General features: G+C 44.7%; 1 protein-coding gene across 1 annotated transcript in view; it reads right to left on the reverse strand.

The window, feature by feature from the left end:
- The window catches only part of LOC135375968 (uncharacterized), a 65,902-nt gene that overhangs the window by 19,283 nt on the left and 28,728 nt on the right, over nt 1–17,891 (reverse strand). Inside the window, exons 7-9 of the mRNA XM_064608604.1 lie at nt 14,305–14,367; nt 13,131–13,282; nt 12,807–12,847 (exon numbers count right to left, since the gene is read on the reverse strand). Coding sequence (XP_064464674.1) covers nt 12,807–12,847; nt 13,131–13,282; nt 14,305–14,367 — 256 coding nt within the window. The remainder of the gene's footprint in view (nt 1–12,806; nt 12,848–13,130; nt 13,283–14,304; nt 14,368–17,891) is intronic.

A 17,891-nucleotide genomic window follows, 5' to 3' on the forward strand; every position in this document is an offset into this window, starting at 1 on the left:
CGTGAACGGCAGGTGCGGCTCATAGAAAGCACCTAGAACTGTGTGGTTTTCTTTTGCGGATAGAGGAAACTATGCTCTACACAGCATCCAAATCCCGGTTGTCGTGCTGTAATCGGTGCAGGGATACAAAGGCCGGAAGTTTCGCAATTTTCCTCCTACTTCGCGATTTTTTTGTGGACAATCAAACCATTAAACTTTAATGAATATTTTTTTCCTGCCAAGGCCCCAAGGAATACTTCAACAGGAAAAATCGCCAGACACGTAACTTTCACAGTCATTGTAGGAAAAAAAGAGGAAGTATGCGATTTTTCCAAATTCGCTACAATCGAGCGTAAAACACGCAATGAAGAGGTTGGAAGATACGGCTGAAACAACGCAGTTTTATAGAACGAGCCTTGCTCTACAACATACTAAAAATCTCGAGGGTGTTTTTTCGTATACAGGAGAAAATATTTTTTGTAGTATAGGGTATTACGACCACAAAAAGAAAAGAAAAAGGCCAACAAAAAAAGCTGTCACCAAACTTCATCCACACGGGCGACTTCCTGTCTTTCGTTCTGACAGTGAAAACCCCGGAGCGGCATAGCTTTTGTAGCGAGGACAAGTCCTGAGCGTCCTATCATCAACTCGTGCACTCCAGTCCAAAAAATGTGTCCCAGTGCAGTGAATATGTCTCTAAACCCTATGGAACGTAATTTCAGTGGGGCTTTGAAACAACAGTGTTGGCACGAGACTGTCCTTTTAACCACTGAAGTCAGTAACGCACCTTTGGCTTCCATTTGAGCATCATTTATTCAATTGTTAGAACATTGCTACAGAATAAAGCAAATGTTGATATTCAAATAATATAAGCCACAAGTTTATTCGGTCTCACTGAGCTCATTGAGGAGATATGTAAAGTAAAAATAGTCTAGCTTTGGGATTAATTCTGAAAGAAACGAGTCATCCCGAGTGACTACCACAGTCTGTGTCTCCTTCGGACTGTACACAAACAAAACACCCCTGGACAGGTTGAGAACATATAACTGGACTTGGATTTGAGTAGTATGTTGATTCCTTAGTGATACCTGTCCAGTACACAGCTCTAGATATTCTACCAAACAACGCGCACCATCTTCAAAAATAACGCTCCTGTGAAGTATGCTTCTACGTTCCCCACCCTTGCCGAATCCACAAAATAGACGCAACATTGCCATAGCAAGGAAAGCACGGCGGCACAACGCAGAAGTAGCCGATCACTTGCTTTCGCTGGAAACAGCTGCGCCTATGGCCTGGCTGGCGCGAGACGGTAATTAACTCCGCCACCGCGAGTGGCGCTGTAACGCAGTGAACTTGCACGCCACCTGGCCGAGGCGTTTCACCCTATTGAGCTAAGCTACACGCCTCTCCAGCGACTTTCGGGGTGCTTCATCTGAAGGGACGACAAACCAGCCACTCTCTCTCACTCATCCTCCTTTCACTCTTACTTTTTTGCTCACTGATACACAAATCATACGACGGAAATCGACGCCAGCGGCACCTGTTGAACAAGAGATAAACTGATGTCTGAGGCTGGAACAACATAGAAGGGACAGATACAAACAAAGCCTCAAATTGCCTAAGAAATCAACGGCGAAAGATGAAAGTCACTGAAAAAGTTAGCCAGCTGTAGGGATCGAACCCACATCTTCGGGATTACCGGTCCAGGGCTCTACCAATTGAGCTAAGCTAACACGCCTCTCCAGCGACTTTCGGGTGCGTCATCTGAAGAGACGACAAACCAGCCACTCTCTCGCACTCATCCTCCTTTCACTCTTACATTTTTGCTCACCGTACACACATTCATACGACGGAAATCGATGCAAGGGGCACCTGTTGAACAACAGATAAACTGATGTTCTGAGGCTGGAACAACACAGAAAGGACATATACAAACAAAGCCTCAAATTGCCTAAGAAATCAACGACGAAAGATGAAAGTCACTGAAAAGGTTAGCCAGCTGTAGGGATCGAACCCACATCTTCTGGATTACCGGTCCAGGGCTCTACCAATGAGCAAAGCTAACCTTCTTTCCTTTCGTTATAGGTGACCGTGGGACTGTATCGATTACGAGGAGGTGAGTTACAAAATGGAATACTATTCCAGCATTAACGTTGGAACAATACCAGCGTAATATTCACTTCGGTGTCTTTACAGGTTGTTTCCTGTCTCAACGGTCACACATACGCGTTCAAGATTGCAACTGCTTCTCACATGGAATTGGTGTCTGTTGCCACTTGTTGGACAATTGTTCCTCGGTCATTTCGTTTGAGGAACTGTCGTGTTCCGTGTTCGAAGTTTCGAGGATTGTGTGTTCGGCATTTGGAGGACTGCCTGGTGCATCGGATCATCGGATGGGTTGTGTGCCCGTGCAACGTGTGCTCCATATGTGTGTGTTGGGATTAGTGAACCGTGTATGCTTTCCATTCGGCAAAGGATTATGTACTGGATGCAATTTAAAGGTATGTGCAAGCCAATAAAATTTGGTGTTTCATGTTCGATGTGCTTGGAGCATTTTCTGCTTTTTCTTTTTTTGCGAAGCGTGGAGGTCATTTTTCTGTTAGGGAACTCGAGAGGCGCAATGTGTTTCGCGTATTAGGGGGTACAAGTAACCCTTCGATACGTCCGGTACACTGTGGCTCCTGGCGTCAGCAGGGATGTCGTACCGGTTGCTTCAGGGAGCACATGGCACCCGCAGCTCTCGCAGGCACCGCGTGCCCCTTGAAGACATCTGGCACCTTTTTTTAATAAAAATGTGCCAGTTGATCACACGGCAGCTATCCGTCACTGGGTTTAGAGTGTAGGCAACATTTTTGCATTTCAAATTGAAATTAGGAACTGAACGAACTTGAAGATGGCCACTAGCACCTTTGTAGTGCTACTGAACACTATCGAGACCAGGCCAGGTCAGAGCGAGAGCTCGGGCTGAGCGAGACAAGGCTATTTATTATTCGCGCCTTGATGTGATGGCGCTGGATATGCCGCCACACCTTCAAGTAACGGAGTAGTGCGAGAGGTCAGTGAAATAGTTGCTATCTGTATTCATACTTTCATTTTATTCTATTTCTATTAGGATGGAATTATCCGAAACAGGAAGGTTGAGAGGTGATCCCAAACATTTCTCTCTCCCAAGGCCACCGCGTACAAGCAGTATACCCAAGCAGCTCCTGCCTGCTCAGTGACATATATAAATGCTTTCAAACATGAGGTAACCCGCACGCTTCTCCCCACCACTACGTGGACTTTTGCCTCTACTCCAGACTACTACTCCAGACTACGTGGTCTTTTGCAGTCCGGGATGAGTTTCTACGCTATGGAGGGACGTGACGTTTAAAATTTCCAGCCCATAAACAGACTTCATTATCAGCTGTGAGGCGGATTGGTCGTTTGCTTCTGTAGAAGTACATTTCGCCCTCCGTCGTTCTCAAATTCAGCGTCATGACTTCTCTCACATCTCCGGCTCGACTAAACAATACTAAGCGCCCAATGCGAGGCGAACGTCAATAGTTGGGCTGGCGCGATTCCCACCCGGTACCTCTCAGATACAACGTCACATGGGCTACACTAACCACTGAGCCACACGAGATGGTGACGCGATGCCGCGTGGTTCAATCCAAAGTACGTCAGCCCAGTAGTCCGAACCATTCGAAGGTGACCAAGACGACGACCCATCGCTTACCTGAGATTCGGGAACTGTAGCGCCGTATATTCATTCGCGCTTGCGGTGTTCTGCGTGCTAGAAAACGTGGTGCAAGTGTGATAGCTAAATTGAATGCATTTCTTTTCCAGTTTGATGTTTGAACCGTTTAGGGCTTGAATGTAATATCATTAACATTCATCTAGTCAATTTCCGTAAGTGAAGTAAAATCATTCGTGGAACCCTTGATTATAATGGCAGTTCGGTTTCCGAAAGAACAGATCGACTGAGCTGGCTGTTTTAGTACAGAAAGGAACCGTACTAATAAAACACTGAAAAGAAACTCATTACTCTGGGAATTTTTATTGATTTCAGCAAAGCATTTGATTCGTTTTCACACAGGATACTATTACTAAAACTGTCGCGTTGTGGAATCCCGGGCCCGACACTTTCGCTGTCCTCGTCATATTTAGATAATAGGCATCAGAAGGTTGTCATTAATGGCTACTCTTCTGCGCTGCAGCGCAAGGTAGCTTATTTGGTCCTTTGCTCTTTAGTGTTTATCATACCATATAGTTTATCATACATGCCGACGATGCGAGCATCTTTTTTCACGGTTCAGACCCTGACGGGATAGTCACACATGCAAATGAGGTACTGGAACGGGTAAAGTATTTGGCTGATCCTAACTGTTTGAACACTAACGCCAGTAGAACTAAGGCGGTTTTCTTCAACGCAAAAACAAGTTCAGCCCTCAGTAAATCTTAAAATAGATAACACAGTTGCCGACATAGTAGGAAATGCAAAACTCTCGGTGTAACTTTTTCTTCTACACTACTACTTTCTTGGTCATTGATGACGTGCATTCCAAGGCATCGCGATTCTTTGGTTTTCTGTATAGATATCGTAAGCATCTAACCAAACGAGTTATGCTACTTTAAAACTCATTATTGTACACACATTTTAACTACTGCTTCTTGGTATGGGAACAACGAAAATGTCCAACCTACATAGGTTGCTTGTGTTGCAAAATAAATTCCCCCGAACTTTGGATCGTCCACCATATAACCACACCACAACTGGTTTGTTTGAACGGTACTCGCTGATTATTGTTAATAACCCGTATCGATATAAACTTTTGTGTTATTACCGTACTGCTCATAAAACGTCCTTAGATAATATCTTATCACTAATTGACCTCAAAGAGCATAGTTATTCTTATAATAATCGCGCCAAGAGGTTTCGGCATATCCCCCGATGAGAATCAGATATGGTGAACAGAGTGTTCATATATATTGCCTTGCATCTTGAACGAGCCCCTATTGATTCATTTTGACAGTGTCAAAGAAAGATATTCATATTGCATGCATTTATAGTTTACCTTCCACGGATGCTTTTCGTCTCGCTTAACCAATGTCATTTTGTACGGGAGCTGTGAACCCGTCAAGTCGTTACTGCGACTTTTTTTTTCAAGGGCTCCAACCACGACTTAAAGTGGGAATAAAATTCATTCATTCATAATTGGTGAGGAAAGCCCCAAGTCAAAATGACGTCAAGTGAGATCACAGGGTGGAGCTAAAAAGCGACAGAGTGCATTGAATATGTCATCCACATCCAAGCGCCTATCGGATTTCAGCGATAATAAGTACAGCGAGCTTTCACTGCATAAGTTGCGCTGATATAATGCAGAGAAATGCACACCTTGTTTTACTGCCCCTTTAGAGCAGCATGGAAAGCGGGGGAAAAAAGTTCACTGCTTGACCGCGTTGAAATACCCAAAGACATTGCGTCCTATGCGAACGTTTGATTCCCCCGCTCGCGCGAACCTCTCCGCTTAGTTTGCGCCACAGAGGCGCGAGACGTGACTGCAGTTCCTTTTCCTACGTTCGGCCTTCGACCAGTAAAGGCGTTCTCTCCCCCTTACAGGCTCGTCCCTTCAATCGACTATATCATGTTCCCAAAAGCAAGACGCATAAAAGCTTCTAAATGCCTTATCATCAACCAGAGGCACCTAAACAGATCACCTTTCGCTCATCATCCGTCCAGTAACACGCTCTGAACACAATAGAAGCGGCCGCAATGTCATTTCATGGCGTTCTGCGGCCGCTATACGCCGGTGACGCCGCGTGAACTGGAGTCCGCGGCGATATGGGCTGGTTTGTATAGCAGAATGTATTCAAAAAGGCTTCGCGTGTGTGTGTGTGTGTGTAAGGCCAGTCCAAGGCGCGTTGATGGGAGCGCACTGCTCTGTTGGGTACCCAAACTTGCAGCCAGCGATGGTGAATGATTATTTGATTTGATTTGATTTAGAGTCATTATTGGCTCACCTATTTAGTGAAAGCCTATGAACACATGTTAAGTGGTTTAGTTTAAAAATGATGAGAGCTACAGTGTGTAGCGAATGATGTTCACATTTACACGTTCTACTCTATAGTATTCTTGCAAAATATATGAGTGCAAGAAAATGAAAGGAAAACGAAGTGAATTCACTCCTGTATAATGATCGCTGCGCAGAAGCAAAACCGTTTTCTTCGTGGATGTATAGCGAACATGCATTCCTTTCTTTGTTTTGGTTCGCGCCGGCCGAGTGACGATATCCTATTACACCTGGAACGAAGACCTATTGTTTTGCGTTCGCATATATATATGTGCCTTCTTTGACGATGGTAGGATGATTATTGATAGGATTGATGACAGGATCATTATTAGGACCTGAGGAATAATATGGATTTATGTGGTTGTGAAAATAGACCTGTGTTTATTGAGTGTGAAAATGTGAGTGTGTGTCTGTGTGTCTGTGTGCTGGGACCCCACTTGATAAGTAAGTGCTATCTGTTTGCCTTTTCGTGCGACACGAGTGATACATTTATGTACTATCGCGTGAAATAGTTGTTTAAAAAATAAGGGCAGTCGCGTTTGCATTGCTATATCTAGGATATCTAGGATATCTAGGATAGGACGAGCGTTTTTAATGGAATTGCCTCGCGAACCTGGTGAAGTCTGTTTGGGCAGGGTATTTTATGAATGCCCGACGCCGGTCCTGTTGTTGGAGTTTTGTTAGTATGTATCTGTCTGTGACTGACTTTATGGTATTAAGCTGTCGGAGTAGAAGTGACTTTCCCTGCTCGCTTAAGATAAATCGTGTGTCCCTTTTTCTGTGCTTTCTTCACGCAGGGACAATGCAAATGAGTATTTAGCATTATGCAATAATTATCTGATAGCAGAAATGAATGTCTTTGTCACAGTTTATTAGCCTGTGCCTCGTTATTTTATTTTGTTCTCTTTTCTCTAGCTATGCGAGCAGAAGTGCGTGTAATTTTTTGCTGCTCTTTTCTTATTTTCTCTACGTTTACGCAGAAGAAAGCCTCTGGTAAAAGCTGAATATTGTTCTATCAGTGGAAGTGGGGTTGTTTGTTTGATTTTGTTGGGTGTTCGATATCTTGATGAAGTAAGCAGTGCTTAATTTTGCAGTCATGGTTTTTTGAGCAGAAATGCTGGTATCTGAGCACGGAGTAAAAAGTCCTATGTTTCTCTGCTCCCTAAGAAAATTTGTGCGTCATTTTCCAAGCAGACCGCGTTTAGTTTACGCGGAAATAGAAAAATGAAGTTCCGTATGCTCTATGATTTTCGGTCGCAGGCTTAAGCCCTTTTCCCCGATGAGCAGTATTTTGTATGCGATGTCGCATGTCTGAACTTGTTCAGTAGTGTTGCAATATTTACCCTTCACTAATATCTTTTTGCTGTCATGTTGTGCTAGCCGCGTAGCAATAAGCGGGGATTCTCCGAATATTCCTGAGCGGTTCGACCTAAGCTTTTTCCCTGCTCACTTAAGGAAATTTGTGTATCCCTGTCCTGTGCTGTCTTTACACAAGGGTAATGCGACTGGGTATGTGGCATTATGCAGGAATTATCTGGTGGCAGAAATGGGTGTCTCTCAGTTTAATAGCGTGCGCTACGGTTTCTTGCAGTTACAGCTATTGGGACACAAATGCGTGTAAATGTTCGCATTTTTTTTTTCTTCTTTCACTGCTTTTACTCAGAATGTAGGTGAGGGGAAAAAGTAAGCATCTAGGTAGAGCAGGAGAAAGCCGCTCGGCAGAGGAAATTTGTTTTTTGTTATATGTTTTTGAGTGTCAGTACTCACTTTGCTTGGTATGTTGATGGAGTAAGCTGTATGCAGTTATAAGTATTTGCGCAGAAATGCTGGTATGTGAGCGTGGAGGAGAAGTTCCAATAAAGCACCACTCCTTGTGCATTCCTGAGCTGCTGTGTGTGCGGGCGTGCTTTTTTTCCTGGTTTACGACGTCATCATGGCATGTTGGGGCTTCTTTAGCAGTGTTGCAATTTTACCCGCCGCTATGATCTTGTTATATTGTGTTAGCCGCTTAGCGATGTCCGGTGACTCTGCTATTATTCCTGGGCACTCCGTCTTAAGCCTTTTCCCTTCCCGCTTAAAGGAATTTGTGTGCCCTCGTCCTGTGCTTTCTTTACGAAGGGACAATGAGGCTGTGTATGTAGCATTATGCAAGAATTATCTGATACCAGACATGAGTGTCTTTTTTTTTAGTTTATTAGCATATGCTTCAGTTTTTGAAGCCAAGCACAAGTGTGCGCAATTTTTGCTGCTCTTTCCTCAAATCACTGCTTTTGCGCAGAAGAAAGTCGCATGCTAAAGCTGAGTAGTGCGTTTCTCTGCTTGTTTGTTAGATGTTGTTAGGAGCTCGGTATGTTGAAGTAGTAAGCTGTTATAGGTATTCGTGGAGAAACGCTTGCATCTGAGCGCAGGATAGGAATTCCTGAAGCACGGCACCCTCAGTGTAAATTAATTATTTTGGATGTGAGTCTGTTTCACTGCATGACAAGGCTGAAATGGGAAGAGAGAAAAAATTGGAGTGCCTTCATTAATAGCGATGCACCTAATAGGCCCAATTATAGTTTCCATAGAAAGTAGAATTTTAATAGGCTCCTAAAATTATAGTTTTGTTGTAGTTTTTCTAAACTGCAATGAAATGATCATTAATATGGTGGGAATGCAATCATGTTCCCGTAAAGGCGTTGTGTCTAGTCCTCCGTCGAGCGCGAATAGGACTTTGCCCCCGGCTTTCGCGCCTTTTTGCTCGCAGGTGTAGCCTCAGACAACGAATGTGTGACCATAGAAAGGGTCATGTATTACACAAACCTGGTTATGATATTGAGTGGTCTCACTTATTATTTTAAAAGGGCAGTGGTAGTTTACTGGTGTTGTGATTCTAATGACCATGATGAGCCTTGGGGGTGAAAATCGCTAATATGCATGGTGTTTTTTTTTGTGTTGAATTTTGTTGTGAAAATGAACGTTATTAACAGTCGGACAAAGGAAATAACCTTGCGATTCAATAAAGAATAGGAGTGTTTGTCTTTGCCACTGTCTTCTTCAGGCAGGATGTTATGATGTCATGCAGTCTGTAGCAATGCATTGACCGTTACTGGAAAAAAGTTGTAGCAATCGAAAAATGGTGTGTGTTGTCCTGGACGGATTTATGATCAGCACTGTTTTTGAATAAGAGGAGTCCGTGTGCTTAGAAATACTTTGATGCTGGTTTTCTTCTTTGTTCAAGTGTTTCTCTTTGCTTCCCCCCCCCCCTTGTTGTTTGACAAACATGCGCTGACATGCCCTGACCTGTTCTGTCATGTTTTCCTTCTACATGTAGTTTTTTTTCAGAACGAACATTCTTGACCATGTCGATAGTGCTGTCTTGAATGGGAGTAGTGCTATCCTAAATAATTTTGCGATTCATTTAGTTCAGAGAGTAACCAGACGGGGGACAGGTGCATGGCTTTATCCAGTCGAGGAACAAAGCGACATTATTCAGTTAGCTGCCTGGCTCTCGGAAAGGATGGACATGTCTCGATTAGCTCATTGTATGTAGCCATTGTAGGTGTTAGGATATTTTGTTCTTTTGCAAGTCTAATTTAGTAAGACTTTGGTAATGAAATGCTTAATTCCTACAATCACCTCTCATGTATGGTGTTTTTCTGCGATAGATCCCAATGCAATCATTATACAGTCGACCCCCGTTTATCCGGACTTCATTATCCGGATCCCGCGGTATCCGGACAAAAGGCACGGGAACGGATTTTCCTCCATGTATTTTGTTCTCGTTTATCCGGACTTCAGCTTCCGGACTCGGACAAGAATTCCAGGGAACGAAAGTCGAAAATTCTTGTAATCCAGCTTCAGTTATCCGGACTACGGTGAGTAAGAGACGACGCTGACCCCGCTTCGTCACCCTTTTCGCTGTGTTGGGGTTATTCCTATAGTGACTGTAGTTATTCCCGTCACACGTCAGGGACCTACATTCCTCATTACGGAGACAACTGTGCACGATGACCCCCTTTTCTATTTGTGTGCATTGGGTCACGTTGACGAGTCCAGTCATTTGGAAATATCTCGAGCAACTGTCCGGTTCTAGAGGGGAAAACTCCAACCCGAGGGCCTGCTGCTTACGGCCCGTTGGCGGATGAAGACATTCCCCTAGCTGAGCTGCGATCCCTGATGCAGCGGCTCACTGCGACTGCCGTACATGATGGTGCGATTTCTGACTACGTTGACGTTGATAAGGATGATGACGCGTGTGCAGCTATGACTGATGGCGGTGTGATTGCTGCTGTTGCCTCCGATGATGTGCAGCAAGACGGTGCCGATGACACCAACAGTGAGAAACAAGGCTCCGACATTGACACTTTGCGTCCGCACTGACATTCTTCGAGCAGCGCAACAGCGTGGCTCAACTCCATGCAATTAGCAAAATGTTTGCAGGAATCGAGTGCCTACGCTACTATGTAACAGCTGTCATTGACGAGATTTCTGTGTTTTAATTAAACCTTGCTCTGTAGGACGTTTCTATTCGGTCGTTTCATTTATCCGGATGCCCCGGTATCCGACGATTTCGCCGGGAACGGCACCGTCCGATAAACGGGGGTTGACTGTAGTAGAATAAAGGAAATTGGGGATAGTGATTCAATAAATAACAGGTCCCACTGTCTAGAGCGTACGCGTCCTCGAGCCACGCAGCTGCATGATGACGTATACCGCAGCACTATTGCTTCACGTGGACCCCGTTCAGAGGAGCATTAGTGAAAAAAAAAACAGTGTAGGCCTGAGACAATAGGATGACGTCACGACCAATGAGCATAGCCTGCAGGGGGGTGCAGGGATTCACTCTTCGACACTGACGGGTGTGGACGCATTAATTATGTTCCTAGCAATTCGTTGGCCGTTAGTGGAAGGGGCGTAGCTTCGGTGGGGTTCTGTCTGCTTCAGATGGGGGTGCCGATGTGTTGTTCATCACTGCTGAATCGTGCATTTTGTGTCGAGCGGATTTACAATGAGGGAATGTAGTGTACGTGTCCGATGGTGGTGAGTGTTCACTCTGTTCAAGTGTTTTTCTGTGTTTGCTTTCCTCTGTTGCCCGGCAGTTGTGCGATTTGTCCTGACATGCCCCGACATGCATGCTTTCCTTTGTTGACGCTTTGTATTCTTTTCTTTTTGACAAGGAACATTCTAGTCTTGACGATGTCGATAGTGCTAGGCTGAATGGGAATAGTGCTATTCTTAATAATTTTGCGATTAAATTAGTTCAGAAATCAACCGCAAGAGGGACAGATGCATGACTTTATAGAGGAGAAAAAGCATTACGATTCAGTTCCGTGCTTGGCTGTCGGATGGAGTAGGCGCATAGTTATGCGCTCCTTGTTACCCGTACTCCTGTGTTGATTTGTTGAGTGTCTAGTCCTCTTCTTAGCCATTGATGGAGTTACGTTTTAGGATATTTTCTTCTTTTGCAAGTCTAATTTAGTTAGACTTTGGAATTCCTACAATCACCTCTTATGTATTGTGTTTTTCTGCAACAGTTCCCTATGCAATCGTTATAGTAGAATAAAGGACATAATCTTGGGCTAGTGATTCAATAAATAACAGGTCCCGTCTAGAACGTACGCGTCCTTGAGCCACGCAGCTGCGTGATGACGTAATACCGCGACACTATTGTTTCAGGTGGACCTTTGTCCAGAGTAGTATTACTGAAAAAAAAACAGTGTAGCCCTGAGACAATAGGATGACGTCACGACCAATGAGCAACGCAAGAAGAGGGCGCAGGAATGCTCTTCGCTCTTAGCCTCTCGTAGGTGGTCACCGCGGAGGGCGCTAAGGTCGCGCGGGTATGCGTAGCTGCCGCGGCGCGGCGTCCCAGTCAGTTTGCTCGCTGGCTCTCGCGGAGAGGAGACGTTCGCTCGGTTGCTCCGCAGTCGCCGCGCCCGCTCAGTTTCTGCCTGGCTCTCGGATGGATGGCTCTCTCATCATCGCCGCAGGGGAAAAAGGTCAGTGATTTACCGATGTTTGAGAGTTCTTTTAACGTGCTCGTGTTAAGGCTTTTCTCGCCTTACGCGCATGTTTAGACTTGTTTAGCTGTGTCCAGTACCTAGCCTGTTGACTCTCGTTTACAGTCGTGTGGCTAGTGGTTCCCGCCTTGTGTTAGCCGCGTAGTGTTGTGCGGTGACGCTGTGGTTAGGCCTTTTCCCTCGCATGCCTAGACTGAGCAGTGCTGCCATTTTTACGTGCCGCTAGTACTTTGTTGTTTTGTCTTTCTCGCATAGAGCGACGATGCTGGCACCATCTGGTGCGACGCCTTGCAACTAGGTGGCTACCTGCCTCTGCAACCGTCATGGCTCAGTCGCCCGCACTGGCGTGGTTTCTTCAAAATGGCGTTGTTGATTTTCAAATAAATTAGTTCTCACTGTCTGCTTCCTTTCTATCTAGTTTTTTTTCTACAATCCGACTTTTACATAGAAAATCCACGTCAAGTATTGCATTGAGTTAGATTTTGCACAATTTAAAAATATTCAAAATTTTAAATTTAAAATCATTTAAAGTAAAAAGTGCAAAACTTGCCGCGGATTTTCTGTGTAAAACTTGGGTTGTATAATTAATTGTTGTATAGTTAATTGGTTGCAATAATTATTAGTTCTCACTGCCTATAGCACCATGCGTCGGAGGTCGGGATGCCCAATATGTCGCCGTATTATAGGCCGCCAAGCCCTACATGTAACATAATTGGCCCAATGTTGTCCCTGCTAAGGTGTGGTTATTACTTGCTCTGCCTTGTATACTTACCCCAACTAGTCTGTTGAGAACCTTCCTTGCTGAGGAGCTTTCTGAAAACGACACACGTTAAGTTTCGATGGAGCCATTTTGATGACCATTAGCTGACTTTCGCACTGAAGATCGGAACGATAGCAGCACACCAGCAGAATATATAAACAGAACTATAGCTTTGGTGAAAACCTAGATAGTAAGCACGTTGAACAATGGGCAACTGTTTATGCTAAAAACACATTCTCTTGCATTCGGCGTGAAACGACTTGCATTGAATTTTCTTGTAAGGGGTCTGCGATCTAGGAGAGGCATCTTGCGTCGTGTGTTATTCCTCGAACTCACCTCGTAAATACGTAGACGATGTCGGACTCGTTGACCCCAGGGTATTCAACTATTCTTCCCTTAAGTCTCTCAGAGGTTCTTTCTAAGTCAATTGACTGAAACTGTCTCCCAGGAATTTCCACGAGGTGGTTTCTTTCCTGTTCCTCATTCAGCTGGAAATACACACGGTTAACAAAGTCATGCATGTGTCCCTATGTCATGAAATTCCGTTGCTTTCAATATTTATCATCATCAGTGCCGCCAGTGTGGTCGCTCCGTGACTTAGGCTCAGATTTTTTAATGGGACTGTCCTTCCGCTGCTTTCGTTTTTTTCCTGAGGAACCCACAAAGCTACTCTCGACAGAAGGTAGTCTTCTTTACCTAGTTGAACTCGGCTTCAGTTTTTCTGAACTGCTTCCAGCAGTGAGTCTGATTGCAAGAGTACAGAGCATAACTTTACTAACCGCGGCTTAAAGACAAACCATCGTCCTATATTTTGAACCTAAAAATGTTTAGAATTGCACTACATGGGTTTGAGAATGGACGATTGCAAGAAATCAGAGTGCTGAATGAAGCACGCGTTGCGCCATGGGAGCTTATTGAACTGAGAAAGACAGAATTGCCGATTGTGTTTCATTTTCGATGACTTTGACACGTGTTAACTTTCACGTAGTAAGGATACCCAAGCTATATCCACTCGGTGTATGCTGTCAAATGTAGCAACATGAACACTAATACGCCATAACAGATGAGGCAGTGGTCCTGCTTGAGCCAATAATGACCTACAAGGCCCTGCTGTAAAACAAGAAAACCGATAGCGTGTCGACGGAAGGCGAGACTTGAAACGAAATGTAGCTCATCAGCAACATTTGTAAATGCGGCCCTGTAGTGTCTGCGAAAGTAATACCAATGGGGAAGGACTGTCTGAAACTGGGTGGGTTCTCTGTCGGAGCGAAACACGGGTCGGAAACGAAAGTAGCCTTATTTTTGCCCATTAATGATGTACTGAATTTGAAACACAGAACACTGCGATATCAACGTCCCTTGCAAACATGTTCCAATAATTTGTTGCTGCTATGAAATTGCCTTGCCCTCAACCTGGTTTCGTGACAGGACCTTGGCTCAGTGGTTGCCCTCTGTATGAATAGGCCCACTAATGCTAATGCATGTCTGGAAGCCGAGTATAAAATCGTACCACATAGGTGTCGTATACTTTCATCTTCAGCTTGATGTTATTTTCTGCAAAGGCTGCATTGATCTGGAACATAGGAAGAGAGATAGACAGTGTCCGTTAATTCGTATATTATGCAGTGTTTTTGCCATACCCGTCGAATTTTGTCATACGCGTCGAAATTCGTAGATTCGAGCTTCGTAGATTACATAGCGGTAAAAATTACAGAAAAGAATTACCTTCGTCCAAGAATAAGTTCCAACAACATCGTATAGTGTGGCTAATGGCGAGTTCCACGCAGAGCGAAAATCATTTTTCCAACCATTGGGTGGGGTTTAAGCAGTGTTGTACAGCTTGGGGAAAAGAGTGCACGGGACAGCACCGTGCCGCATGTCTACATTGCAGTGACATCAAAACAGGAAACAAGGGCGGACACACTTACTGATACATGAATAGAATAGTCAGTCACCCGTTTTTGACTGGGAGGTGTTGGGGTCGAATCCTACCGCCGACTGTTCTGTCTGAGGTTTTCCCGGGGTTTTCCTGAGACTTTCCAGTTCCCCCTGAAGTCGGCCCAGCACGCATAGTAACTCCCCTGCCCCCAACTTCTTTATGCTATTCCCTGTTCACCGGTCCACATCTGTACGCCGCTCATAGCCACAGTTGCTTCGCGGCGCTAACACGGAACAACAAAAAAGTTTCATATTCGACCTCTTCCTGGTATAATGCAGACGACCTCTGCGATGAAGACATGCGCCAGTGCCGTGCATGTCAACTATTGTCTCAAGCTGTACATGGTGATTCCGGACATGGACATATACAGTGGTGGCTCTGTGTTCAGTTTGTGAGTAGAGATCTCGCAACGTTGCAACATTTTCCGCTGCAAATATGGGTAGCTGTGGGCTCTCTCAGCGACTTTCTGCAAAGCACATAACTGAAAAACAGCAATGAAGCTTCCTTTTGAAGCTTGAACTTTCGCGTGTTGACCACGAGAAAGCTTTTAATGACGTTTTGGAATGCCCGTTGTCATTTTTGAATTGTTCTCTACTAGTTGACCTGATTTTTCCGGGTGAACCGAGGTGTACCTCATCTACTTCATAATATGGAAAATACAGGGCACCCAGGACTAACGCGATGGCAATCCTTGAACTTCAACAAAACAAAACAAATAAAATGCGAGGACACCTTGAAATTGCGTGTAATGCTTTGCCAATATGGGTCAAATGTAGGAGCTTACTAGAGAGGATAACGCGCTGCGGGTTTGGCATTAAAGAGGCCATGAAATGGTTAACGCGAAATCTAAGTACTCTGCAGGAAATCGTTCTCATGATCCATAACTATCGTACGACACGATCGACATTTACCCGTATTCAGTACAATGGAGGCGCAGTTACCAGGCAAAAAAAAAAATAGCGGTGCGTGACAGCCGGATAGATGCCTTCGAAACACCAGCTGAACAGCTGGCTAACCTTTTCACCCTTTCAACTTTCATCGTTGATTTCTTTGTTCATGTGGTCTCTGTAAATCTTTGTTCCTGCTCTTGTTAATATTAGAATGTTATTAAATTACTAAGGTTAAACATTTCCCTATGTATTCCGTCATCGCTCTTAGACTTGTTGCGGCGAATCACCTCATCCCATTGTCATTCATGTAGTTGTTCTTAGGCAACTAATAAATCAATGAATGCATTTCAAGGTTGCATAATACGGCAACTGTTCACCTTCAACCGGGAAACCAAGTAAGTGGTAATTTTTATCCTGTGGTTTATCCCAGATGCCCTAAATCACCATTTTCCGGTTGCTACAGCAGATGCTATGCCCGAGAACACGCACGATCCTCATGACGTCCTCACAGTGTCATCATGTATCGAGCTGTATCCCCAGAACGTCCTAGGGATAACGCTCGTGGACTGTTCTTGAAGAGTAATTCAGATTCGTCCTGTGCCCGCCCCTATAGGTGGATAGCGGGGCGAGTAATGATACTTCGTTTAATTTACATGCTCAGACTCCCTAACACATTTGTTCTGTTTTGCTTTTTCCGGCCGATCCTGAGACATGATAGACATTTCTCTTAAATAAAGAGTATTCCAACGTACAACTCAAAAAGGATGACTGAGGATACATGGAGCATTTCTCGTGGAAAGGACAGCAACGCGCGGTTATGTTGCACTGCAAGAAACATAGACATAGTGATCCAGAGCTAATGCTTCGATCAATTCCTCGCTTCGAGTATTTCTTTTTTCTTTTCGTAATCGAAAGAAACATGTACAGCTCACCCTTGGTTTTGTGTCGCAGGCGAGCAGGCACTCGAATTTACGGTTGGTCGAGTTCTAAGCAATTAATAGGATCTGTTTTGGCTTCGGAAGAGAATAACACTGAAAACACCACTTGGCGCTTGTTTCTGTGTGACTCCTTGCTGCCCGTCCTGTAAAACTTTGCAGCACTTTATGCACCTTATTCCTTTTTATTTTATTCGACAGAAGGACATGTCTCGTTCGGGTGACACTCATGAATTTTTGAATTGTGTGAGCGAGAGGTTACTACAATCTGTTAAGGGAAGGGAGGAGAGCGTAGCGTGAGCCTGGGAGAGGAGATGGTAGGGTTACCGTAGTGCATGCGTTATCCCATAAACCTAAGAAGATTAGTCAGGAGCAGGACGCGTCAGTGGTGCAGGCTTCATAGACGGTGTCGAGTTTTTAACGCCCGTGTTGCGGGAAGAAGCATGCAGGGGATTTTGTTTAGTGCAGAACAGTAGTAGTGTACTAGATACAACTGTCGTGTGGATGATGCCATATTGGCCCGCTGCGAGGTGGGTGAATGACAGATTAAGAGAGCATGCGCTTGGGGTTCGGTCGGCCCAGTCTGGCCATTGCATAGTTCACGGTGCCGCTGCACCTGTGAGCCGGATTGTTGTAAGACCTTCAGCGTTCTCAACGACTCTCTAGCGTTTGTTAGAAACGTATTACGTACACGATTCGTTAGAAGTAGAAATATTTCTCAGAGAACCGAGAGGATGGCGGGTGAAGATCAACGGCATGTGTTAATGAAGGAGTCTCTCTCCAGTGGGTACGACTGTAATATCAGCTTCCAGGGCTGTGTTACCTGTTACTTTCGACAATACCAAAGCCATGTAGGTACCGCAATACGTGTTTGAGCGCGCCCGCAGACCGTGTATCACCAGAAGCACAACCGGAACCATGTGGACTCGGATTGGATTAGATAAATAGCGTAGTATGGCTTGAACTGACTCGATAGTCGACAAAGCCACTGTTGTTAGGTGGACGCGTGAGCTAGGGTATCGCAAGTGCAAGCACGCACTTCTGTTTTAGTATTGTTGCTGTTCAATATGGGGGGATAATTGGTGCACAGCGGCGCAGGAAATTAAATATTTTGACTTTTTTTAACAGGATGTGGGAGGACATCGCCCGGGCGCAAAAATGCGCAATCGGCTCAGAAATCATACCCCTGCAAATATGTCTGCAAAAATGGTCAAGAGATGGTCAAGGACAGCTCTTCAGAAGAGAATATGTCGGCCGATATGTGATTCATTGAACTGTTAGAAATGAACAAAACACGGAAGAAAACTCCGCACCAGACAAGGTTGTTTTACGG

The sequence above is a fragment of the Ornithodoros turicata genome, unplaced genomic scaffold, assembly GCF_037126465.1.
Source record: "Ornithodoros turicata isolate Travis unplaced genomic scaffold, ASM3712646v1 ctg00000961.1, whole genome shotgun sequence".
Classification (NCBI taxonomy): domain Eukaryota; kingdom Metazoa; phylum Arthropoda; class Arachnida; order Ixodida; family Argasidae; genus Ornithodoros; species Ornithodoros turicata.